Genomic DNA, 26,320 nt, shown 5'->3' on the forward strand with positions numbered 1-26,320 from the left:
TTTACAGGTGGGTGGAAACCTTCCTATGGACAGATACTCTTCCTACTAAAAGCCTACCACATTAAAACCTAAACTCCTTATTCTGGTCCTCCAGACCTTTCAGATCTGACTCTGCTGACCTCTTCAGCCTCATCTCTTTTCCTTCATGTCCATCTCCCGACACATTCCTTCCTGGGTGTGCTGGCAGTTTTGGCACCAGCTCAGGCTGGAGTGTTCAAGAGTTTGGACTGCTGGGATAGGACAAAGGTGCATGTGCTAGATGAGGGCAGCCCTGGGAAATGAGTGCCCGGGCTGTCGGGCCCCGGGTGGAAATAGGAACTGGCTCACATCAGGCATAGGGCAGAAGCAGCATCCAAGAGCCAGGATTAGCAGCAGTACTCAGGTGAGCCAAGGCAAGCACCTGAGGCTGGGGAGTGGGCTATGTGGCAGGGAAATGGTGGTTAAAGGCACCAAGCTTGTCCCCACAGCTCTGTGCTGTTCTTTGCAATCCCAATCTTTCATGCCTCTGAGTACTTTTTGTGCCCTTTTCTCTGCCCAGGCTACTTGGTTTTTCCCTCTTCACCTGGTCAGCTTTCAACATACAAGACCCAGCTCATCCCCTAGGCTGGTAGCTCCCCACTCTGGGCCTCACAGCACTCTTTATATTTATTGAGCACCTTTGAATCCTCAGTCATATTCTTCTCCATAGCCCCAACTCCTGCCACAAAGTCAGTGCTCAGAAAATGTCTGAATGGATGATTGTGGGTGGGGGCTGTGGCTCAGGGTTCATTCAGCCACACTCAGTGCGGTAAGCTCTGTGTAGGCCTTGGGAACATTGAGATGAATGAATCAGATCCTGTATTCTCATGGAGCTTCCATTCTAGAGGGCAAGACAGGCAATAAACAAGTGAACAATGATAGATATTGAACAATGAAGAGTGAACAATGACCAGTAACTGCCCATAGGAAGGTTTCCCCCCACCTGTAAATTTTCATTTGGGGATAATTTTAGACTTCCAGAAAAGCTGTAAAAATAAAACAGAGTTCCTGTACAGCTTTCATGCAGTTTTCCTAATATTAAATGAATAAATTACTGATGAAGGAGAGAACAGAGTCTAGAATGTTGTCACGATTTTTATTGGATAGGCTTAGTAGTGAACCTCATATTCTTTTTCAGTTCAGTTCAGTTCAGTCACTCAGTCGTGTCCAACTCTTTGCAACCCCATGAATCACAGCACGCCAGGCCTCCCTGTCCATCACCAACTCCTGGAGTTCACTCAGACTCACGTCCATCGAGTCAGTGATGCCATCCAGCCATCTCATCCTCTGTCATCCCCTTCTCCTCCTGCCCCCAATCCCTCCCAGCATCAGAGTCTTTTCCAATGAGTCAACTCTTCACATGAGGTGGCCAAAGGACTGGAGTTTCAGCTTTAGCATCATTCCTTCCAAAGAAACCCCAGGGCTGATCTCCTTCAGAATGGACTGGTTGGATCTCCTTGCAGTCCAAGGGACTCTCAAGAGTCTTCTCCAACACCACAGTTCAAAAGCATCAATTCTTTGGCGCTCAGCCTTCTTCACAGTCCAACGCTCACATCCATACATGACCACAGGAAAAACCATAGCCTTGACTAGATGGACCTTTGTTGGCAAAGTAATGTCTCTGCTTTTGAATATGCTATCTAGGTTGGTCATAACTTTTCTTCCAAGGAGTAAGTGTCTTTTAATTTCATGGCTTCAGTCACCATCTGCAGTGATTTTGGAGCCCCAAAAAATAAAGTCTGCCACTGTTTCCACTGTTTCCCCATCTATTTCCCATGAAGTGATGGGACCAGATGCCATGATCTTCGTTTTCTGAATGTTGAGTGTTAAGCCAACTTTTTCACTCTCCTCTTTCACCTTCATCAAGAGGCTTTTTAGTTCCTCTTCACTTTATTTGTGTACAATTTCTAGTTCTTTCTACAGTGGACATGTATTATTGAGTCTTTTAAAAATGGCAGCTGTCCTTTGATTTTTTTTTATCCTGAGCTCCTAACAAGACCTTTGCCTTATAACGATAGAATTCAGGGTAAGGTCCAGGAAGATGGAACCCATTGAGTTGGTGTCACACAATGGACTCTACCCAAGAGATAACAAATGGTACAGTAACTAGCTGGCCCAGGAAAAAAGGATCTGCTTAACTCAGGATAGTCAGGGAAGGCTTCACAGAATAGGAAATATTTTATCTGCAATCATGAAGGAACCATTAAGAGTTCAAAGGCAAAAATGTGGAGGAAAGAACTGGGCAAGTCATTCTACACTTTTGAGTCTTTGCCTTTTTGTCTGTAAAACGGGGGCAGTAGCATGTTTCATTGGGTTTGGAGGCCAATTAAATAAGACAGGTATATAGATGTTCCCCTGCCCCCCACAACCCCAGTTGTAGCACAGTATCTGGTGCATATTAGGTAATGAGGAGCTAATTTTCATTTTTGCATTAAAGATAAACATTCTGGAAGGGCACTAGTTTTGGCTTTTAAGGAGTTCACTCCTGTTCTCATCTTTTCACTGTTCTCATCTTTTCAGCAGGCCGAGGACACTGGCTAGTGGCTCGGAAAGGTGGCCTCAAGAAGAAGCCCAAGAATGTGGCTGAGACAACAGCTGAAGGTCAGGAAGGCCAGAAGGTTTCCTTTGAGGTTGAAGGGAAGAAAGGGTCTCGACAGGAAAACCAAGTGGACACTCCTGGACACATGCTGGACCTGGCTTTTCTGGTGAGAGTGAATGCATTCTGGAAGGGCTGGCAGCACCAGCTGACGACTGTCTTGGTGAGGGGGTGGCAAGGACTTGCCCTGCTTCCCTCTGGTACATTTACCTCCCATCCATCCCAAACTATTCGAATGGGCTTGGCAAATGGAGTGCCCCCAAGATGCTGAAGGGACCCAGAGCTTTCTTTATATGTAAAGCTTTCTTTACATCCACTTTGTGAGATAGGTGTTATCATCCCCATTATATTGTTGCCCTTGTACAAATGAGAAAACTGAGGCCCCAAGAATTAATGTGCCTTGGCCGAAGTTCCTCAGCTAGTAATTAGGACTCTAGTTTACCCTGGATTAGAACTACTCAGAATTAAAACTCTGGTCTATTGACTGTAAAGCCTATACCTTTACAAATATTTTATCAGGTAAAAAGTCTTCATTGAGCCAGGGAGACAAAGCAGTAAGTCAGGGTAAACAGTAAATTTAAAAATCCTATTCCAGCACCCTGCTGGCTCAGTTGGTAAAGAAGCTGCCTGCAATACAGTAGACCTGGGTTCGATCCCTGAGTCAGGAAGATCTCCTGGAGAAAGAAATGGCAACCAGTATTCTTGCCTGGGAAATCCCATGGACAGAGGAGCCTGGTGGGCTACAGTCCATAGGGTCACAAGAGTCGGATGCAACTTAGCAACTAAACCACCATCACTATTCCAGCACATAGTAGGGTGCAAAGCCTTCTACTCTGCTCTGGGGAGACTCTAGGAGCAGGGGAACTAGGGAGCCTCACACACCACTGCCTTTGTCCTTGGGGTTTAGTGTCTGGCTGAAAGCCAAGGATGCCAACTAGATATACCTAGTGTCTGGGTCAGGCTTTACAAAGAGGACTGGGATGGTAGTTTTTATTTACTCTGTGCAATGCCTCAGTGGCTTTACACAGAAAGACCTATTTTGTAAACCAGTATTAATGTGCGGTCCAATGCTCATAGCTTCCCAAGAAGAACTCCCTGGCAGCTTACTTAGTTCCCAGACTCTGCTTATGGTTCCTGCACAGATCAAATGTTGAAAGAGAACTTAAAGGAGGCATCTCACCTCAAGGTGGGTAGCATAGGCTTTTTGCAGAATACTGTGGAGTTTCTTTGATTATTAGGTCCACTTCTCATTAGGGATGAGGAAGATTGAAGCAGCAGTACTGAGAAGGGGCAGAACCACTTCCCATAGTGCTCTTCTTTTCCCCTTTATTTTCAGCATTTCAACATATCCACACTGAGATCACTTGTTACAATTCTGAGATGACTGCTGAAACTCTGGTCATCACATTTATTTATTTTTTTATTTTTTTGGTCATCACATTTAAAGCATAACATCCAGAGGTAGAAAAGGGAACGTCACTGTCTTATACTGATTTTTAAATATAAGCAGCTTCCCAGAACTGACCTCCTACCCCAGCAGCCTGCGTCTCATTGGCCAAAAATACATCACAAGTCCCATCAGTCACTGGTTAGGGGACCATGACCACCATGCTTGGATTAGACAAAGTCAAGACTTAGCCTGTAGAGCTGGGGTTGAAGGATACATCTAGTTAGAGAAATGTGAATGATACTGGGTTCTTTCACAGTGAGAAGTAGAGAATGGCTCTAGAGAAATGAGCTAACAATGTCTGGTATAGTGGTTTCTTTCCACCCTTTTCTGTCTTCTCATCCTCTGTGTGTGTCAGATACAGCAGTTTTTGTAAAATTGCCATCAGCCCTCTGCCAAAAACCTCTTGACAGCTTTCCATTGACTGTGGGCTAAAATCCACAATCCTTTGCAGAGCCACCATGAATCCGCATGATCTAATAAGCACGTCCATAACCTTACCTACCTGTTTTTCATCCTCTCAGAAACACCTTGCTTTCATTTGCCTGAATGGCATTCACAAACCCTGCCACCCACTTTCATGGGACCAGCTCGTACTTAGCACTTAAGGTATCGGCTGAAATATTCCTCAAATAGGTACTTCCTCACTTCTACACTAAGATAAGGATCTCCCATTACTGTCTCCCATGGCTTCTTGAATTTCTCCTTTAAAATACTTACTGTATTTGTAAATACTTGCTTGCTCATTGGCTTCCATGCAGTTTTAAGCTTTATGAAGGCATGAAATACTTCTGCTTTTCTTTGTTGTCTTAAGTTCCCAGTTCCATGCCTAACCATAAAAGGCACCATAACTAAATGATTAACTGAAAGAAGGAATGAGGTTTGGTTAAATAGAAATAGCAACTTCAAAGTTGAGACTTTTTGTCTACCTTTTAATTGTCAAGGACAATATATGGTAGTCCTAAGAGCACAGTGTTTAGTGATTACAGATTTGGGTTCAAATCATAGATCCATCACTTATTGGCTGTGGAACCTTAGGGAAGTCATTTCCTCTCTCTCAGCCTTATTTTTCTCATTTATGAAGAGATATATTCCCTTATGTCGAAGAGTTTAGTTAAGATTAGGAGAAAGTAATTTTTTTTTTTTTTTGGCCACACTGAGTGGCCTATAGGCTCTTTAGTTCCACAGCCAGGGATCAAACCCGCACCCTTTGCATTGGAAATACAGAGTCTTAATCACTGGACCACAAGGGAAGTCCCCGGAGAAAGTTCCTTGATATATTTAGCATGACACATGGCCCAAAGTAGTATATAAATATTTGGCGAATAAATGAATAGATGAGCAAACATAAAAGTTATGACAAGTGTTTTGGTAGTGCCCCAGAAATAAAGATTTTATTCTAAGAATCAGTTAGAGGAAGTGGAGCTCTAAAAAGACAGAGAAGGAATAGAGAGGAATGCAGCCTCCTAAGAGCCCCATAAAGTCCATGTTTCCACCCCCATCTTACATATGAGAAACAGAGGTGGGAGAGCCGACGTGGCAGCTTGATTCTGAGCAGCTCCAAAGCCTGTTCTTCCACTGTACCAGGCTGCCCTCCTCACCAGGGAGTCATTTGTTGTCTTGGCCAATTATATGAGCTTTGCTGGGGCCCTGAGTGCTGATTCTTTGCATTGTGTTGCAGCTGAAGCACCACTGTGTGAAGGATCCATCAGACCTCTGCAGCATTAACGTGAGCGGCCTGAAGTTCTCCAAGGTACGACTGGCCACCAGAGATGTGATTGTGGTGAGCTACACCTGAGGTGGCTCCTGTCTGATTGACCATCATAACTTCCAGAGTCTCTGGGAACTGGGAATCTGGGCATAGGAAGGAGGAGAGTCACACAGGGACTCACTGGGTGGAAACAACATTCACAGACACTGTCTTTTGCTATAGATTTGGTATTGCCATTATCCCATGTGAGGTGAGTTAAAGGAAATAAATAACCTTATGGAAGCGGTTTGAATGTGCATAGAATCTTATTGGGGTATGATTCATTGTGTGCAGAGAGTTCCCATCAGAAGAGCCTACAGGAGAAATTTCTCTCAGGTTTCAGTGCCAGGAATGGTATTGGTTCTCCCAAGATACTGATGACTGTTTTTTTTTTTTTTTTGACCATGGCATGCTGGATCTTTCCTGAGCACCTATCGAACCCGTGCCCCCTGCATTGGGAGGGTGGATTTTAATTACTTGACCTCCAGGGAAGTCTTGGTTTGTTCTTAGCTCACAGACTCTGTGACTTATATAATGAGTCATGTTTCTTTCCTTGCACTGGCTAATGGGTAGCTTGGAGCTAGATTTGTGGCCTGCCATCCCCAGTATATATATTATAGCACGTATTTTTGATCTGTAGGCCTTCCATATCATATAAAGAGAGATTGCTTGTAGAATGCCACACAGAAGTTAAAATGTATGAATGTAAGTAAATCTCAAAAGATCTGTGTATCTCAACACAAGTGAATCTCAAACATGTGGTGTTGAGTGAAGAAGGCAGATTGCAGAATGGTATCTACAGTATGATGGTACTTAAAATAAAATTTTAAAACATATAAATAAAAACTATATATGGCTTGTGGATACACATTCATGTAATGCAAGTATTAAAGAGATGTGGGATAATCACCAATTCAGGATAGCTGTTTTTTATGAGAGGGAGGGTAGGGATATGTTGCAGGGATATCAATTCTCTATAGTGTTTTATTTCTTTAAAGAAATTTGAAGCAGAGACAGCATAATATTCAGATTTATTAAAGCTGGATAGTGGTTACACGGGCCTTCAGAGTAACACTTACAATACTTTGCTGACTAGAATTATTTCATAATAGGAAAATAAAAGAAGCAGAAAAGCCCTTCCTGTCTTTAGCAAGTAAATGCTCTTGTTCTTAACCCTTGAAGTCTTTGCTCCTTCTGACAGCAGCCCTGGAGCTTCAGCAAGGCCTCCAGGCAGGGAACTAATCTTATGTTCTTTGAAATGCCCTTTCACAGGCTAAGGAAAAGGATTTCAAGCATTTTAATTCAGTGATTTACATCAATGCCTCAGAAAACCTGCTTCCTCTAGGTAAGTTTTCTTCCTGAAAACCACCTCCTGCTTCCTGGCTGCCAGTCTTTCATGTTAGAAGTTGCCTGTCTGTTCACCTGTAACGCCATACATCTTGTTTTTGGAGTGCAATGAGCTGAGTGTGGGAGAACACATAGACCTGGATTCCAGCCCAGAGCCAGCACTACCTACGCAGAACACTTCTCTGTGAGCTGCCGCTTCTCTCTCTAAATGGAGATGATCCCCTTCCTTTCTTCCTCCCTAAGGCAGGATACTTTGTAGACTCAGACAGGATCAGTACAGTCAGCCCTCCATGTCTATATTTCCACATCCATGGATTCAACAAAACAGGGATATAAAAAATTTAGAAAAAATTCCAGAAAGTTACAAAAAGTAAAATTTGAGTTTGCCATGCACTGGCAGATATTTAAGTAGCATTTGTATTATATTTACAACCACTTACAAAATATGTTTCCTTGGAGGTTCAGTTGGTAAAGAATCTGCCTGCAATGCAGGAGACCTGGGTTCGATCCATGGATTGAGAAGATGCCCTGGAGGAGGGCATGGCAACCCACTCCAGTATTCTTGCCTGGAGAACCCCCATGGACAGAGGAGCCTGGCGGGCTGTGGTCCATATGGAATCACAGAGTCGGACACGACTGAGTGACACAGCACAGCACAGAGCATTTATATTATGTTCGGTATCAGAAATCTAGAGATGACTTAACGTGTACAGGAGGCTGTGTGCAGGTTATATGCAAATACTACATCATTTTATACAAGGCCCTTGAGCTTCCACAGATTTCAGTGTCCTTGGTGGTGATGCAAGATGGAGGTGGAGGTTGGGGACTGGGGTAGGGGGTGTGTATGGGGGTGTGTATGTAGAGGTGGGTGGTCCTGGAACCCATCTCCTACCCATACCAAGGGACTGTATGTAAAAAGTTTTAAGTCCCTGAGAACTCCTGCTCCTACTGCTAAGTCACTTCAGTCGTGTCCGACTCTGTGCAACCGCATAGACGGCAGCCCACCAGGCTCCCCCATCCCTGGGATTCTCCAGGCAAGAACACTGGAGTGGGTTGCCATTTCCTTCTCCGGCTGAGAACTCCTATAGGAGCGTAAAGCCTTCTTGTTTATTCAGCAAATCCACAGCGACCCCTGCTGGGTGTCAGGACAGTATGACTATTTGGCTTTTAGAAATCAGTGTGTCCAGTTTTCTGTTCTTCTGAGCTCAGTTATAGCAGGGTACGGTAAGTGCAACGATAGAGGGAATCAGAAAATCAACTGGACCTCGAGTGTCAGAAGATACTTGTGAGAAAAGGAGTATGTAAGCTGAGATTTAAAACACAAATAGGAGTGACTCAGAAATTAGAAGGTGAGAAGGCATTTCAGGCCAACAGAACAACAGATGGGGGGCAGCAGTGCCTGACCAGGGACCCTGAAGAAGCTTTGTATGTGTGCAAGAGGTATAAGCAGAGGAGAATGGAGACTAGGAAGGTGGGCAAGGGGCCGCATATTATCAGGGGCACTGAGTGACATGGGCTTAAATCTGCAGGCAAAAGAGAACCTTGGAAGGCTTTGAAATAGAGACTCAGTAGTGGCTGTGAGGAGCATGGATTGTAAGATGGGAGCCAGGAAACCTGGGAGATGGTTGAATTTTTCCAGGAGAGGGGAGGTGAGGCCTCAACTGGGGCTGTGGCCACAAGGGTAGAGGGGACTGAGAGAGACAGAGTGAGAGAGGAGGTAGAAATAAACCAGACGTGGTAACTAAGGGGCATGTAAAGAAAGAGAAGAACCAAGGGGATTTACTGAGACAGACAGCAGTATAAGAAAGGCAGGTTTAGGGAGAAATAGGATGAATTCAGTTTTGAATGCATGGAGTTTGAAGGGTGTTTTTAAAGAAGTGTGTGACAAAGTCCCTGTCCTTGAGGAAACAGTGTGGTATCTTAGGAGCCTGAGTTTGAAAACAAAGGCCAGCAGGCATATGGAAAGATGCTCAACCTCATAAGAACTATTTTATGCCTATCAAATATTGACAGAAATGAGAAGGACTGATGACTTGCCAGCATTGGTAGGGAAATGGGTACTCTCGTATTCAAGTGAAATAAATTGGTGCAACATCTTTAGAAGGTAGTTTGGCAATGTCTCTTAACATAGTTGAGTAGTTCCACTCCCCAAAATTTATTCTACAGAAACACACTTGAACAAGGATGTTCATTGGAAATACCCTGAAAGCACATGTTTCTATTTGACTTTCTAGAACATTCCAACTCACAAAACCAACATAGGCCACACTTGACACCAGGTTCACTTAGAAGGCTCTGGGTAATTCCCCACGTATGCCAGCAGCACAGCCTCAGCACTTCATGTTCAGTGGAATCCTCTTGCCAGTTCCTGAGCAGTTCATGTAGCTGTTGAGGTAGCCATCCGTGAGCCACTCTTTGGCCACTCTCAATGGGTTGATGCCAGCACTCTGGCTTAGAAGCCTTATTCACCACAGGAGGAAATAGCTGTTGTTACACTCCATAGACAAGGCGCCCAGAGTTCCTGAAAAGGACATGGCCAATCACAGGAGTGCCCGCACCCAGAGAAGCCCAAAGTTATGGCGCCCCCTTCAGACAGGTATAGTTCATTCTTAGTTTCTCCTAGTCCAGATGTGACTTACCAACCTGGGGTCATTTTTACCACTGCAGTTTTGCTTAATCACACAGTGACTGTACCATTTTTTTTCAGGTTACCAATGGAAGAGGGCTAGAAAGTTAACTCAAGGTCCAGTTCTCAAGCAGAAGGGGAAGTGTTCTTAAGCTTTTATTCAGATAATCTAGCCACTATCCCTAGGGGTATGGTTAAATAAAATAGGGTATGTCTATACTGTAGAACATAATTCAAACATTATGCAGATCTGTATGTTTTGACTTAGAACATCTTTAAATCATATTGTTAAGGGGGAAAAAAAAAGCAAGTCACAGTACAGTGTGTGTAGTATGAGTCCCTTTTTGTAGAAAGAAGTGTGTGTGTGTCTGTGTGTTTCAGTATGCACATAAAAAGTCTAGAGTACTATATGTGAAACTTTGAATAGTTACCTCTAGGTATTGAGATTAAAAGGAACTTTGATTTTTCTTATTTTTCTAAAAAACTTTTGTGGAAATGTTTACTTTTATAATCAGAAATAATAAGGATCATTTTTTAAAATGGGCTTTGGAATTAGATTCAGTTCTTGATCTTTCCATTTAGCAATTCTATTTCTAGCAAATCACTTAGCCTGGTTGAGCCTTGGGTTCTTCAGCAGTGGAATGGAAGTAGTAATCACTCTTTTTCAGAGTTGTTAGAGATTAAGAGTCCATGTAAGTAAAGCACTTTACGCAATGCTGGGCCTAACCCAGTGGGAACCCAGTAAATGACCACTATTTTATCTTTCTCTTATGTCTTTTACAAGTTACAGTTTCCCTCTTTCTCCTCCCTCTTTAGAGGCATTTCACACGTTTCCAGTCTTAAAGGAACTGGAGCTCGCATTTAACGGCATCAAAACAGTCTATGTGAAATACGGAGACTTTAAGTCCTTGGAAGTAAGTTGGAGGTAGGGAGTTTTTGGTGCCCACCTGTTTCCCTGTAAGGAATGGGTGTAAGGAGTCTACTGGTCATAATTTTTGGGAAGGAGCTCTCTGGGCCTTTATAGCTACCTTGCTTCAGGTGGTCCTCTGGGGAGGGTGGTGGAGTTGGTGGTGATGATAAAGGAGTGGGTTGGTGGAGGTGATGGCAGTTGGATGAGAATACACTATACCCATGGCCATGGTACATGGTCTTGGAAAATAAATGCCTAAGTAGTCTGTGTAGGAGAGTAAGTTTATTTTTTTTAATATAAATTTATTTAATTGGAGGCTAATTACTTTACAATATTGTATTGGTTTTGCCATACAGGAGAGTGAGTTTAAATAGAGTATTTTAGGACAAAGAATTTGAGAGGACATCTGGATCCAGTGGGGGTTGAGGCATGGGGGTTAAGTGCTAGGCACAGCAGACTAGCCCAGCTGAATGGGAGGTGTTGTGAACTTATTCCTGAGACCCACCCTGGTATGCATCAGCCAGATTGGTTCCAATGAGCTTGGATAAGGTTATGGGCCATAGACTCAGGGATGAGTATGAATAAAACGGAGCCTCTCTAAGTTCTATAGCAGACTCTTGACATCTGTATATCCACAGCTGTTTTGTATTTGAAAATATTTTTAAAAATTGCGCTCTTCTTGGAAATCTTTCTCCTATATTTCCCATAGTCATGCATCTTCTATACATGTTCTCATACTTCAAGTTAATCACCTATCAGCATCTATGAAAACTTTAGGGTAATTTTGTTTCACAAAAAAGCAAAGCTTTTGTCACCACCTGAGAATCTGCGTGCACAAAGAGTAGAGAACAGCAGAGCTGGATTGAGGTGTGGGGCAGGCATCTGGCCAGGCTCACTCACTAAGTAACGGGCTCTTCCTTACATGTTGGCCTTCTAGAAAAGCTTCAGAGTCACACCTCACCAAAATGTCTGCATGTCATGATCCTTGGGGTTTGCCTCAAAGAACTGGTAACTTAAATTATTTAATGTACAAACATCAAGAGACAGCCATTCTTCATAAAAACCTCATTTAACCCGGTCTGACCAGAGAGAAACCTTCCACAAGAGTGCACTTTTAAGAGTTACATGCCAAAGTTTTAAGGTGTTTTAACCACTTGGGATGGTGATCTTCCTGAAGTGGATTATACGTCCTTGTATTTTTAAAGCATGCTAAACTGAATGTAATGGTACCTTTTCTCCATGGTTTCCAGTCATATTGAGGCTCACAGTGCTTTACTATGATTTCTGACAGGAGTGGTTCTCATACTTATCCAGGAAGTGAAGTTCTTGAAAGTCCTTGAAAGGAGAGAAAGAGAGAAAATTTACAACAACTCATGCAGCTTTGTGCTAGGTTAAAAAACATGTTATACCAGAGTTTATTATAAACAGAGGGAAACAGGTTCCAGAAGCTCTAGAGATATAGGGGGCCACTTCTTTACCTACAGGCCTGGGAGCTTCTTACAGGTTTCCATTAATTTGTTATTTTGCTTTTTAAAAAGTAGTTATTGAGCTCCTGTATGTTGTACATTGTTCAGAGACTCCTACCTTCCTTACCCCAACCATTTCAACCTCCTACTTCAAGTGCCTGTGGGCCCACAGGGAGGGGACGTGACTACAGGCACTGACCCTACAGCTGACTTACTGGTTGATCATTAATTGACTTTTTGGAGGCCCTGCCTCATAGTGTGATTGCAACTGATGAATATTATTTATCCAGCAGACCAATCCTATCCAAGGGAATTTGTTTATATAAGAGAACAAAGTCAAGATTCAGAATGTAAATGAGAAGAGGAAATCTCCTGGTCAGTCATTTATTCCCCCTCTCTCTATGGTTTGCGAGGGCTCTCTAAGAAAAAGGATAAACCTATCAGATATCCTGAATTTGCAGCTAATAGCAGTGAATAATGTGTAATGAAACTTGATGTGACTCAGCAGATGCAACATCCAAGTTAGGAATCTTCTCTCCTTGTTTGCCAGAAAGGCTGTCACCCAGAGTAGAACTCTTCAGGAGTCAGTTTAGAAAAACAGCTTTGTCATGATTTTATTCTCTGATCACAAGTCTGAAAAAGAGTCAGCTGGAGAACTGCCTTAAAGTCAGGACACCTTGTTTGTAGTCTTGGTCCACCCCTGCTTTCCCCTAACCTCCTTGGCCAAATAACTTACCCTCTCAGTGGAACTTACGTCTCCCCCTCTGTAAATTCTGGGCCAGCTGTGAACTTCTTTGCCGTGCAAGTTCTAAGACTATTCATTTCTTTGAACTGTCCTTACTTCCGTAGAAAGCAGATTTGGACCCAACATTAAATAGCAAAACAGCCAGAGCAAGGGTCGGCAAACTTTTTCTGTAAGAGGCCAGACAGTGACTGTTTTAGGCTCTGCAGCCCCTAGGCTTGTAACTAGTCATAACTGTCATAACTAGTCCACTCTGCTGTTGTAGAAGGAAAGCAGCTGTAGACAATATGTAAGCAAATGGGCAGGGCTATGTTCTCATAAAACTTTCTGATGCTGAAATTTGAATTTTATTTAATTCTCATACAATGTTATATCATTGTGTTTTTTTCCCCCAACCATTTAAAAACATACAAAGCATTCTTAGCTCACAGGCCATACGAAACAGACAGCAGGCTGGATATGGCTTACAGGCCTTCGTTTGCCAATTTCTGAGCTAGAACACTGATGGAACAGCTCAGTATGGTTGGAATGCAGTGAGACACAGTAGAATATGGTGATAGATGAGCCCAAGAGGAAACAGAAGAGACTGTAGAGAGCCTTGGAAGAAGAGGATTCAGTTCAGTCGCTCAGTTGTGTCTGACTCTTTGCAACCCTGTGGACTGCAGCATCCCAGGCCTACCTGTCCATCACCAACTCCTGGAGCTTGCTCAAACTCACGTCCATCGAGTTGGTGATGCCATGCCACCATCTCATCCTCTGTTGTCCCCTTCTCCTCCTACCTTCAATCTTTCCCAGCATCAGGGTCTTTTCCAGTGAGTCAGTTCTTTGCATCAGGTTAATACAGTCAATACTTCACAAAGTATTGGAGTTTCAGCTTCAACATCAGTCCTTCCAATGAATATTCAGGACTGATTTCCCTTAGGATTGACTGGTTTGATCTCCTTTCAGTTCAAGGGATTCTCAAGAGTCTTCTCCAACACCACAGTTCAAAAGCATCAGTTCTTTGGCACTCAACTTTCTTTTTAGTCCAAGTCTCACATCGATACATGACTACTGGAAGAACCATAGCTTTGACTAGACAGACCTTTGTTGGCAAAGTAATGTCTCTGCTTTTTAATATGCTGTCTAGGTTGGTCATAACTTTTCTTCCAAGGAGCAAGCATCTTTTAATTTCATGGCTGCGGTCACCATCTGCAGTGATTTTGGAGCCCAAAAAACCAAAGTCTGTCACTGTTTCCATTGTGTTCCCATCTATTTGCTATTAGTGATGGGGCTGGATGCCATGACCTTAGTTTTTTGAATGTTGAGCTTTAAGCCAACTTTTTCACTCTCCTCTTTCACTTTCATCAAGAGGCTCTTGAGTTCTTCTTCGCTTTCTGCCATAAGGGTGGTGTCATCTGCATATCTGAGGTTATTGATATTTCTCCCAGCAGTCTTGATTCCAGCTTGTGCTTCAGCCAGCCTGGCAACTTGCATGATGTACTCTGCATATAAGTTAAATAAGCAGAGTGACAATATACAGCTTTGATGTACTCCTTTCCTGATTTGGAACCAGTCCATTGTTCCATGTCCAGTTCTAACTGTTGCTTCTTGATCTGCATACAGATTTTTCAGGAGGCAGGTCAGGTGGTCTGGTATTCCCATCTCTTTCAGAATTTTCCACAGTTTATCGTGATCCACACAGTCAAAGGCTTTGACGTAGTCAATAAAGCAGAAGTAGATGTTTTTCTTTAACTCTCTTGCTTTTTTGATGATTCAACAATTTGATGAATACCAGCTGGTCTCTGAGGACAGCTTAAGTGCTACCTGCTGTGTGAAGCCCATCTGAAGCCCCTAGTAGAGGTCAAACATCTATGCTGGTAGCATTGCTACTTAACAGACACACATTATGTATCTAGCTGCCTGACTAGGCTGTGAGCTCACACAGGGCATGGACTGGTTCACAGTAAGCCTTCAGTATACAGGCCTTGAATGAAGGGATGGTGATGACCATGACAGGCATCATTAAGCATTTACTGTGTTCCAGGCTCTATGCTAAAGGCTTTACCTACACAATTTCTCATAAAAATCCATTATTATTTCTACTTTATACATAAGGAAGCTCAGTTTTAAGTAATTTGTCCAATATCACAGTTAGTCAGGACTTAAAGCCAGGTCTACGGGGGGTATCAGTTAATTGCTGCAGTGGAATCAAACCAAACCCAGCCTCCTCCGACAGTGACCTAGAGTCAGTTGTGTTTATGTGTGATTGAGTGTGTTTTACGGAAGCAGTAGACTAGAGACCTTGCCCCTGCACCAGCTGTGTAAGATGCTGAAACTGGCCCCATTCAGTAAGGGTCAGTGGTGTGTGTGGGTGGATGTGCTACCAAGTACTGCTCGCCACACAACAGGCCAGTAAATCAAGAGACAAGTTGTTGGGGCACTGAATAGTGAATTTATTCAGAAAGCCAGCAAACCAAGAAGATGGTGAACTAATGTCCCAAAGAGCCATCTTGCCTGAGTTAGAATTCAGGCTTCTTTTCTACTAAAAGAGGAAGGAATAAAGTCAAACATTTCCTGGATTAGTCAGCCTCCTGAGGGGAAGTGTTAATTTCTTCCTTCCTGCAGTCATTCAGAGGTGGGCCTGTTCAGGAGTTTTCCTGTGAGCTAAACAGAGAATTTTAGCTTACGGCTCATTACCTGGGAGGCAGGATTCCCAGAGATGGGCCATTACGTATAATTTAATTTTATAGGCAACATCCCTTTAGTGATTACCAGGTAATAAAATAAAAAAGGTTCATCCCTATTACAGAGAGGGAGGGAAGGGAGCAAAGAGCTAAAGTAGGTGTGCAGAGAGTCTCTTCTGGAAAGAAAACAAAGACTGGAGTGATACCATTTATCATAATTGCCTTTGTGTTTGCAGAGAGAAACTCAGTTTCCTGGCTGGCCCCCTAACCCAAGTCGACTGTGTCATGAATCTCGGTGGCTAGTTAGAATGTGCTTTATGATGAGGTGACAGTTTGGGTCATTGTCCTCATAAGCCAGTTCATTTCAGCTGCTTATTTTATGTGCACCTACTGTGCCAGGGCCTGTGCTAGATTGCAGTGGCAAGGCGCTTCACCTCGGAGTTTATAGCCTAGCCTACCGCTGTGCACCAGGACCTGCTCGCTTGGCACATCCATGCACCAAAATCTCTAGTCCTCAGCCTTATATCCCGTTATCACAGTTACCTGGCTGACTATGAGAAATACCCTGGAAGCAGTCTAGATAAAGCACTCAAAGTCAGAGGAGGGAGAGAGTCCATCTGGCTGGGAATGAAAAAAGCTTTCAGAAGGAGGGAGCTTTTGAGCTGGCCTTTTAGGGCTTGGATTTTGATGCATAGAAAGAGGGCATTCCTGAGTGAAAAGCTCAAGCAAAGATCTCTGGATGGGATGGGGCAAGGAATAGGGAGGAGTCACTGGCTAGCACCGCAAGATAAGCAAAAGCTTGCAATATGGGAGCAAAGGCTGGAATTGGTTGGGAAGTAACTCTTGTAGACCTTGAATGTTAATTCAGAGAGTCAGGAGGGTTTTAGTCTGGTTGATGGGCCCCCTGGAAAGTTAAAAAAAAAAAAAGTAGCCACCTCCCACCTCATGTAGGAGCATGATTGTCATGAGGAGTGCTTCTGTTTCTCTGTCTTCTATCTTTGCACCATAGTTCCTGGACCTTTCCTTCAACAGCCTGACGGCGGAGGCCATCTGTGACCTGGGGATTCTGCCACACCTCCGTGTCCTGCTCCTCACAGGCAATGGCCTCACCTCTCTGCCACCGAGTTTGGCTGTTGCAGAGCAGTAAGTCCCAGAGTACAAGTATCCAAAGCAGTTCTAAAGGGCTGTAAGGAAAGACTGTAAGTGTTCAAAGCCGGGAGAATGCCACCTACTAAAGCTCCCAGTAAAGGTACCGGTAGATGCAAAGCCCCAAAAGTTGGGGAGGCCTCAGCTAGGGAGTCCACACCCCTCCCCAATAGGGAGTGACACGGGTGTCTGCATGTCACTGTCCTTTCCTCTGATTGCTCATTCGTAAGTTGTGGCTATTGCTCTTGCCAGACTATTCCCCTTCATGAACCCTCTAAATAAGCTTTGCATATTTCCATTCTGCACATTTGCTGAGGCTGTGCCTTCTGGCCAGAATGTACTGGCCCTTTCTCTCTTAATAATAGTAATACATGTGTAATGCTTACTATGTGTCAGATACTATTCTGACACTCTTAATATATACTAACTCGTTTAATCCTCACAACCCTATGAGGTAAGTATCCTATTATCATCACCCTCATTTTATAGATGAGGAAATTGAGGCACAGGTAAATTAACTCAACCAGAGTTACAAAGCCAAATCGCAGAGGCAGAATTTGAACCAAGTCCATCTGACTCCAGAGAGCAGGCTTATGACCATTACTTTCTCTTCTTATGTTGCTTCTGTACGTATTCCAAGGGCTACCTCAGACTGTCCTCTTTCCCTCTCAGAAGGCTTTCTTTCTTAACCATTTTAAGTGTACCGTTCAGCAACATTAAGTACATTCACACTGTTGGGCAACTGTCACAATCATCCCACTCCAGAACTCTGTTCATCTTGCAGAAATTCCATCAACTTTGACTAATAGACATGACGCTTTTAAGAGGAATACCAGATAATTCTTTGGATTCCGAAGATATTCCTTTTTGCCCTCAAGGTAGAGCAGCAATCATACTTTTTCTGATAATTGGTATCAGTCACCCAGCCAATATAATAAACCCCTCTTTCCCTGCCTGTTGGTTCAGTGGAATAAAGAACCCAAGAGGCCAGTAGTAAACTTAACTTCCGGTTAAGTCAAACTATTTTTGTGTTCCCTGTAAAAGTATTCCTCCCAAGGAAACTCAGAGCTCTAACTTAAGAACTCAGAGCTGCAGGAATTAGAAACAAATTGTAAGATGAGCGGCTTTCATTTTCATTCATTCATTCCTAGGCCCTTATGATCCGATGTGAGAAAAACAGAATCAGTTTTAGTTGCTAGTTTATGTGACACTCCATCCTGTAAGTCAGCATCCAACCTCACAGTGGGTAGCCTCCTAGCTAGTGGAATAAATAAGTTGTCAGAAGACTGTTTTACAATTCTGTTAGGTCAGCTACTTCTGTGTGATGGAGTACATGGCAAAAAATTAAACTCCATGTCCTTGAGTCCATTATTGTACTTCTTTGCAATGAAATGTGTTCCACGGTTAAAAGCAATGTTATGTGTACTATTTAAATAATGAATAAGACATTCTGTAAATCCACAGATTGTGATGCTTGGCAGAACACTCTGGTTAGGCAGGGAAAATCCATGTCTCAAATACATACATATTTCAGTAAGAAAAAAAAAATCACTGCTCCTTTTATGAAAGTAAATGTCCACTCTAGTCATCCTTCTACTGGATGGTTGGCTAATCCTCCTAGAAATGGTGCCTGTTAGCAACTCAGCATTAGCCTCTGTTATTGGCAGATTGGGTGTTCAACAGGACTGGTAGCCAAATGAACTTTGTGGAGGGGAAGTATGTAGACTTCTTCCCTGCTGCCAAGGCCATTTTGCAAGTAGCAGGGTATCTAACCGACATTCATGGAATGGGTCATCTTGTTCACCTGATCATTGAGAGTCTTATCTGAAGTGGATAGTCTTTGCAAGAATTCATGTGAGATACAAATAATTCTCATCCTATTCATTCTGAGAGGTCCATTCACATAATTCTCCCTCAGTCCTCCCTGTCAGCAGTTCTACATTATGGTTTCCAAGCTTTGACTCATCAGCTAAACCACTGCCCATGAATCAGCATAGACCTGCACTTTTGGCTGTCTCACCAACCAAGGAAAATGAACAGTCAGATCTATTGTTCTGGGTTTTATCTCTTGGGAGGATTTCTCCTCCCCTGTCTTTTCAGAGCCACCTTTGTATGGAGTTATAATCCTGCAACGGTCTGGTTTTGGTTAGTATCAGCATATCATGCAAAATCATTTGTAAATCCAGTTGCATATTGTTCTCCTACACCCAGTGGTCATGGAACATTAGTTATGGGTTGACGGAGAAGAAACAGTTCAGCAGGAGTAGGCATCATAGAAATCTAAGCAATGTTAATTCATTCAACTTTCCAGATTTGCTTGAGCTGATCTCCAATGTTATTTTCATGTGCTGAGGGAGTTCTGAGCATTCAGGTCATGATGCACAGCTCAGGAAGTGTGGTCACCTTAGTGTCTCGTGGTCAGGTGTTCAGTCTCTACCAACATGCAGGAGTAAGCTAGAAGCTGTCTTTCAAAAGGAAAATAGTTACATGAAGAACAGAGCATAACTTTGTTCAAATTATGATTCTGTAATTGATGCCTTGAAAAGGCTCTGTTCGTAGAGTGAGTGACCATTCACTCTATTTATCATCCAAACCAGGAACATCATTGAGAGGGAAAAGCATCACTATTAATTATTTGGCGATAACAGGTGAAAATTCAAACTGTCCTTGAAAACCAGGATATATGGTAACCCTATCTATACAGCCTTAGACAGAACACAGTTGGACCTGCTGAGTCATAACACCCAATACCCTTGGTAAATGACATAATGCCCAGAGAACAATTTGCGTGGCAATTGGACCTGTTGCAGAGCCTTGCCTTGCTCTTCCCACACAAAACTAGCAGCCTCATTAAATGGATCAGAACAGCACAAATGTTTTATGTGTGGCTGCCCAAATAAAAAAAACGCCAACAAAGCTTTGTAACTTTTTCTTAGTAGAAGGCAGTGAAAGATGTCTTTCACATTGGAGGTATATTCCAACATGCTCCAGATACCTGGACATCAAGAACATTCATCACGGTGTCAGTTTCTTGAATTTTTATAAGATCTACCTCCATCCTGTGGCACAGTCCATACTGATGCATCTAAAGTATTTGCATTTCCTGCCCATTAGCTCTAATCAACATAGTGTTCTGTGGAATACCAAAATAATCAAGATTTCCATGGATTAGGTTATGATAGAGCTAAAGAGTTGATGTAGCCCCCAGGGAAGAGAACAAAGGTATACTGCTGTCCCTGACAGGTGAAAGCAGACTGCTTCTGGTAGTTCTTGTTCATTAATAAAGAGAAAGTAACATCTGGAAGATCCTTAGCTGTATCACAAGCGCTAGGGGCTGTGTTGATGTGCTACAGTAAGAAGAGTTCACAAAGGGAACAGTGGCTGAAATTGGAATCACCATATAATTGAGTAATTTACAGTCATTCTTTGAGACCTGTCTTCTGCACAAGTCAAATAAACAAGATAAACAGGGATGTTACAGGACTCATCATCCTTCTACCTTTCCAGTCTTTACTTCCAGTTTGCAGTAATCTCTGCAGTTACCTCAGAGATGTGGAATTATCTTTGATTTACTGTTTTGGAAGCAAAATTCCTAGGGCTTCAGTTTGGCGCTTCCTATTATAATAGCCCTCATGTTATTGGTCAGTAAAAAAAGTGTGGTTATTTTGTCAGTGGCTTAGTGCATCTTTTCTAATGATGTGAGAACTGGGGAGATAACCACAAAGTAGGTTTGTGAGTTTACCAGGTCCCTTCACAGGCTAAATTTCCATTCTTCCTTTGAATCATCACACTCGCCCACTTTCTGGTATGGACCACCGTGCCTTTCATACCCCAGACTTAGCACCAATTTGCAGATATTTTCTAGTTATGTTTGAAAGCATTCATTAGCATTCTCTATATTGTTGGAAATGTTCTATATCCACATTGTCCAATATGGTAGCCACTAGTTGTATTGAGCACTTGAAATGTGGTTAGTGTGACTGAGGAGCTGAATATTTCATTTTATTAAAGTTTGATTCCCATGGACAGAGGAGCCTGGTAGGCTGCAGTCCATGGGGTTGCTAAGAGTCGGACACGACTGAGCGACTTCACTTTCACTTTTCACTTTCATGCATTGGAGACGGAAATGGCAACCCACTCCAGTGTTCTTGCCTGGAGAATCCCAGGGACAGTGGGGCCTGGTGGGCTGCCGTCTATGGGGTCGCACAGAGTCAGACACGACGGAAGTGACTTAGCAGCAGCAGCAGCAGCAGTTTTAAGTGTAGATAGTCAGGAACTGAATGAGAAACCATGACTCCCCCTGTGGGCAACTCAAATCACTTTTTTTCCTCACCAGATCTAGAGTTCTTTTGGCTATATAGGTCACCAATAACTCCAAATCAGCTTAATTCATTTACAGAAATTGAAGTTGTTTGAATAGTCTTCAGTCCCTGCCAGGATCACAGTTTTCTAGTTCACACTTCCTCTTTGGATTTAGTCCTGCACTGCCCTAACTTAAAACAGGGGCAGTTGATTGGGGCTCCCTTTCTGTGACATACTCTGGACTCCAGTTTTTGGCCTCCTGGACTAGCAAGGTTGTCAGAATCTCTGCTTAGCTTCTCAGCCACTTCTGGAGTCAGCAGAGAGCCCTAGGCGAAAAGTGGCCCCAAATGTTACATGAATCCCTTCAAGTTTTCTCCTTCTTCCAAATCTTGGTGCCCTAACTTTTCACAGCTTATTAGTTCCCAGATGCCCTAAAGAAGATTGTCTTTTATATATATATATATATATGTATGTATGTATATATAGTCTGGATTTTATAGTTTATACTTGGGAGAGAGTTGGCTCATGGTATTTAGTCTGCAGGACCATGAGCCTTTCCATTTATTTTGGCCAGGTGCCTAGGTGCCTGGTATGGAATCATTTTAAACTAAATAAACTAGCTGGCTATTTTATGAACCACTCCAATGATACAAATATCAGCTGGAGTTTTTCAGGAAGACCAGCTTGCCCTCCACCTTCCCCTTCTCTGTTCACTCCAAGGTAGTTTTCCCGTGATTTGGGGATGAGAGGAATGGGCTTAGTTCTGATTCTGAGGGTACCTTTTTTTAGGATCCCAGATTCAAGTGAGGACCTCCAATTATATGCCCCACCTTCTCTTTCAATAACATCAGCAAATATCCTTATGGCAAAAGTAGCTTTTTATGCCCGGTTTCTATCTCTGGAGTTTTATTTTTATTTTTTTTAAGATTTTTTTTTTAACGTGGACCATTTAAAAAATCTTTATTGAACTTGTTACAGTATTGCTTCTGTTGTTTGTTTTGGCTTTCTGGCTGCAAGGCCTATGAGATCTTAGCTCCCTAACCAGAGATGAAACCCGCACCCCCTGCATTGCAAGGTGAAATCTTAACACTGGACCTCCAGGGAAATTCCTGTCTCTGGAGTTTTAGATTTTGGCACAGTACTTTACTGTCTTTGCATCTCTTACATCTTTTTATTTGTTTTTTTTTTTTTTTTTAATTGATTGGAAATAGTTGATTTATGTTGTGTTCATTTCAGGTGTACAGAAAAGTTAATTGCTTATACATATACATATATCTACTCTTTCTTAGATTCTCTTCCCATATAGGTCATTACAGGGTATTGAGTAGAGAGTTCCCTGTGCTATACTGTAGGTCCTTATTAGTTAATCTGTTTTATATATAATAGTGTGTATGTCAGTCCCAATCTCCCAATTTATCCCTCCCTCCTCCTTTCCTCCCTGGTAACCATAAGTTTGTTTTCTCCATCTGTGACTCTTATTTCTGATTCATAAATAAGTTCATCTGTACCACTTTGTAGATTCCACATATAAGCAATATCACATAATGTTTGTCTTTCTCTGACTTACTTCACTCATTATGACAATCTTTAGGTCCATCTATGTTGCTGCAAATGGCACTATTTCATTCTTTTTTATGGCTGAGTAATACTCTATTGTGGAGAAGGCAATGGCAACCCACTCCAGTACTCTTGCCTGGAAAACCCCATGGACGGAGGAGCCTGGTAGGCTACAGTCTATGGGGTCGTGAAGAGTCAGACATGACTGAGCAACTTCACTTTCACTTTTCACTTTCATGCATTGGAGAAGGAAATGGCAACCCACTCCAGTACTCTTGCCTGGAGAATCCCAGGGACGGGGAGCCTGGTGGGCTGCCGTCTATGGGGTCGCACAGAGTCGGACACGACTGATGCGACTTAGCAGCAGCAGCAGCAGCAGCAGTACTCTATTGTGTGTATATATATGTACCCCATCTTCTTTATCAATTCCTCTTTGATGGGCATTTAGGTTGCTTCCATGTCCTGGCTATTGTAAATAGCGCTGCAGTGAACACTGGGGTGTGTGTATCTTTTCAAAGTATGGTCCTCTCTAGATATATGCCCAGGAGTGGGATTGCTGGATCATGCAGTAGGTGTAAATGATAGGTCTTTAAAAAAAAAAATATATATATATATATATATATATACTTTATTCATTGTTCTAGTTGTTTCCAGTGGAAAGTCTTATTACATGAAGTAAGACAAGTCTTCACTACCCTGTACTTCCTATTTCTTTACATATAAGAAAGAGAGAATAAATATACTCCTGTTTACATCAGAGTATCAACTGAAATATTTATGCTTTGAAAGCAATGCGGCTTCAGACAAGTATTATTGTCATTTTCTTCCTACACATATGTCCACACTCAGTATGCTCTGTCGATTCCCCTTTTCTGCTAATCTCTTAAATTTTGGTCCCCCATCGTCCACTCTGAACCCACTGTTTTTCTTGATCTTTAGTCTTTCTTAGTGTTCTCATCCCTTCCCAAGTCTTACGTTATTTCTCTACTTCACTTTTGTCATCTGAACTATACACCCATGTATCCTACTTATCGTATCAAACTCATCAGACACATGCCCATGCCAGCATCTCCTCCTCTGGCCTCATTGATGGGCACTGCTCTTCATCTGCTGTGCAGTTGTCCAGGCTAGAAACATGGTCATCAGCCTGAATTCTTTTCTTCCTCACCTCTCACAACCAACTAGGCCCAGAGATACTTGAATCTAGAAACCAAACAACAAGCAAAGCAGCAGTGACAGCAGAACCAGAGCCCAGGGCTCCTGATCCCCACTCCCATGCTTTTTCCAATATGGTACTCGAATTCCCATTCCTGAATGGGAACCCAGCCACCAGGGCAGACTCTTACCTTCTAAACAATTCCGTTAAAGCTACCAGATTTTAAATGGTATCACTTCCCTTTGCCAAGAGAAGCTATAATAAAAATAGCACTACAGCTGGAAATCTCGGTTTCTTCATTACTGACGGACTCCTGCCACTTCAAAGAACTCTTCTCCCAAAACTGCTGTGGGAAGGGCTCAGCGGGAGAGTCTGATGCTTTCCTATGAAGCTTTGCATCTTGTCTTCCTCACCTACATATTGATGGCCCCCCTATTTCAAGGCATGTGTTTAGAGACAAAATGAAACTCCTCTATGTTATAATTGGAGCTGAACTTTGAAAAGGCAAAGTAGTGTGACTTTTCACAAGAGACAGGTCAGAGCTAGCTTTTTTATTATGGAGCTTAAGAGGAATTTTTTGAAGTCTTACTTCTTAGCTGTTTCATATTTCACTGGAGTAAAATAAAGATTGGCCAATTAACTATAGATCAACAGAGCTTCTGTGCACCATCCTATAATTCAGGTAGATTAAAAATTCACTGTGTGAATCAGGAAGAGGAAGAGAGTGATCTGTGACCCTGAAAAATACCAGGAGCTAAAGGCTTCCTTCATGCTCTGTTGAGTGTCTCTGGTCTTTGGATTTCAAGCCTCTTGCCCCTCACCTTGCCAGGGCTCTTTTGGAAACAGTATCTGACCCCTTCCTCCTTTTAGTCAGAATTATCATGGTTATAATCTACAGAAATCCATCACTATTAGAGTAACAAAAAAGGAAGAATTTACTGTAAAAACAACGAGGCATCTAACACTCAGGCCTGGGGCCATGCGGAGTATCAGTCCTGAGCATTGTGGAGCACCCCGGAAGTTCTGTCTGTCAGCTCTCAGGCCTGCTCCTCTCAGTGACTCACCCCGTTTGTCCACAGGTGCGTGCCTGTGTTTCTCTGAGCCCCATGTTGAGGCACATGACCAGCCAGAGCTCCTAAAAATACTACAGCTGCAGCCACAAAACAATGATTTGTCTTCCTGTTCCTCTCCTTAGCTCACAGTTCTTAAGAAAATAGCAAATTCTCTCTCCTTTTTTTCCTTTGGCCACACCTCATGGCTTGTGGGATTTTAGTTCCCCAACTAGGGATTGAACCCGGGCCCTCAGCAGTGAAAGCCAGCAGTCCTAACCACTGGACCAGCAGGGAGTTCTCTCCCTCTCCGTCTTCATGGTCTAGCTTAAGCATTGCCTTCCCTGGGCTCCCCCCGCCTGAGTGGGTGACTCCCATCAAGTTTTGTGCCTGCCTCTGCTCTAGTATTGGTCTCACTGTGTGCTGAGCATCTGTCTCCTCCACGAGACTATAAGAGCTTTGAGAGGAGAATGTGCTCTTTTTCTCCTTGTATTCCCTGTACCTGGCTCCACAAATATGTGTAAAAAATTCTTGAGTGTGAATGAATGAATGAGTGCACAACTGGCTGTATGCTGTCTTTAAATTCACCTTTGAAATATTCCTGCCTTTAGGTGAACTGGTAACAGTCCTTTTGGGCTTGAACTCACTGTCTACCTTTCTCAGCCTCTCTTTCACCCAGCCAGCAGCTACCCTTCCACTTCCCCACCCTTTAATTCACATAGGGCTTGAACATGTGATGTGCGAGGTGGGCGCTGTAGTGGAGAGGGCCTGGAGTTTGGAATTGAATTGGAGCTCTAGCACTTGCTGACTATGAGATTCTGGGCAAGTGACTCTTAAGTTCGAATTTCTTCATCTGAAAAACAGATAGATCACACCTGTCCTTCCCAGTGCTCCTCTGAGATGACAGATGTAAAACAACACAGTGTCAGGAATGCAGTAGGCTCAGAAGAAAGGCTACTTTCCAGTCCTCTTATTGTAGGCCTGTGATTCACATTTGTGTATGTGTGACCAGGTATCCCTATGTGTTTGTTTTTGTGTATAGAGAGGATGGGGTTGGAGGGAGGCATGAAAACACAGTGTGAGTCATCTATCTCTCATGTGCTTAGAAATAATTACCTAAGCCTCATCCACATGGTGACACAAATGAGGTCATGTTGATGGTGGTACCTAAATACCACCACTTCCCACCCCACGTGTGTGATTCAGGACCTCAGCCTGTTAAATCCCACTCTCAAGTGTTTCTGAAAATCCTCAGAATTTGAATTTAAGAAAAGGCTTCTCAGTTCCATACTGATGTGTGCACTCTACAAAGGCATTTAGAGGAGAGCCTCAGTGCAGCCAGGAGTGGTGCCCTTCATCTGTCTTACCTTACCCGACTTGGCCTCTGCCAGGGTCACTATCTCCAAGTGCTTCTGTGGTTACCAGTTCTTGGGGTGACACAACATACTTGGGAGTCTTCCCTGACCCCAGATTGTGCAGTGTTCTTCCTGTAGAATGTTTCCCCTAATTTTGCCACCCTGGTATCGTCCATGAACATTACTA

General features: G+C 43.0%; 1 protein-coding gene across 5 annotated transcripts in view; it reads left to right on the forward strand.

Annotated features, from left to right (window-relative positions):
- XRRA1 (X-ray radiation resistance associated 1) overlaps positions 1 to 26,320 on the forward strand; it is a 67,656-nt gene that overhangs the window by 13,574 nt on the left and 27,762 nt on the right. For 2 of the 5 annotated variants that reach the window (XM_027562898.1, XM_027562901.1), the window contains 5 exons: positions 2,539 to 2,723; positions 5,743 to 5,814; positions 7,084 to 7,156; positions 10,601 to 10,698; positions 16,578 to 16,711. In XM_027562898.1, coding sequence (XP_027418699.1) covers positions 2,539 to 2,723; positions 5,743 to 5,814; positions 7,084 to 7,156; positions 10,601 to 10,698; positions 16,578 to 16,711 — 562 coding nt within the window. Of the gene's footprint in view, positions 1 to 2,538; positions 2,724 to 5,742; positions 5,815 to 7,083; positions 7,157 to 10,600; positions 10,699 to 16,577; positions 16,712 to 26,320 lie in introns of those variants that run through there. The other 3 variants (XM_027562899.1, XM_027562900.1, XM_027562902.1) reach the window with 3 other exon arrangements.

Source organism: Bos indicus x Bos taurus, chromosome 15 (assembly GCF_003369695.1).
Source record: "Bos indicus x Bos taurus breed Angus x Brahman F1 hybrid chromosome 15, Bos_hybrid_MaternalHap_v2.0, whole genome shotgun sequence".
Taxonomy (NCBI): domain Eukaryota; kingdom Metazoa; phylum Chordata; class Mammalia; order Artiodactyla; family Bovidae; genus Bos; species Bos indicus x Bos taurus.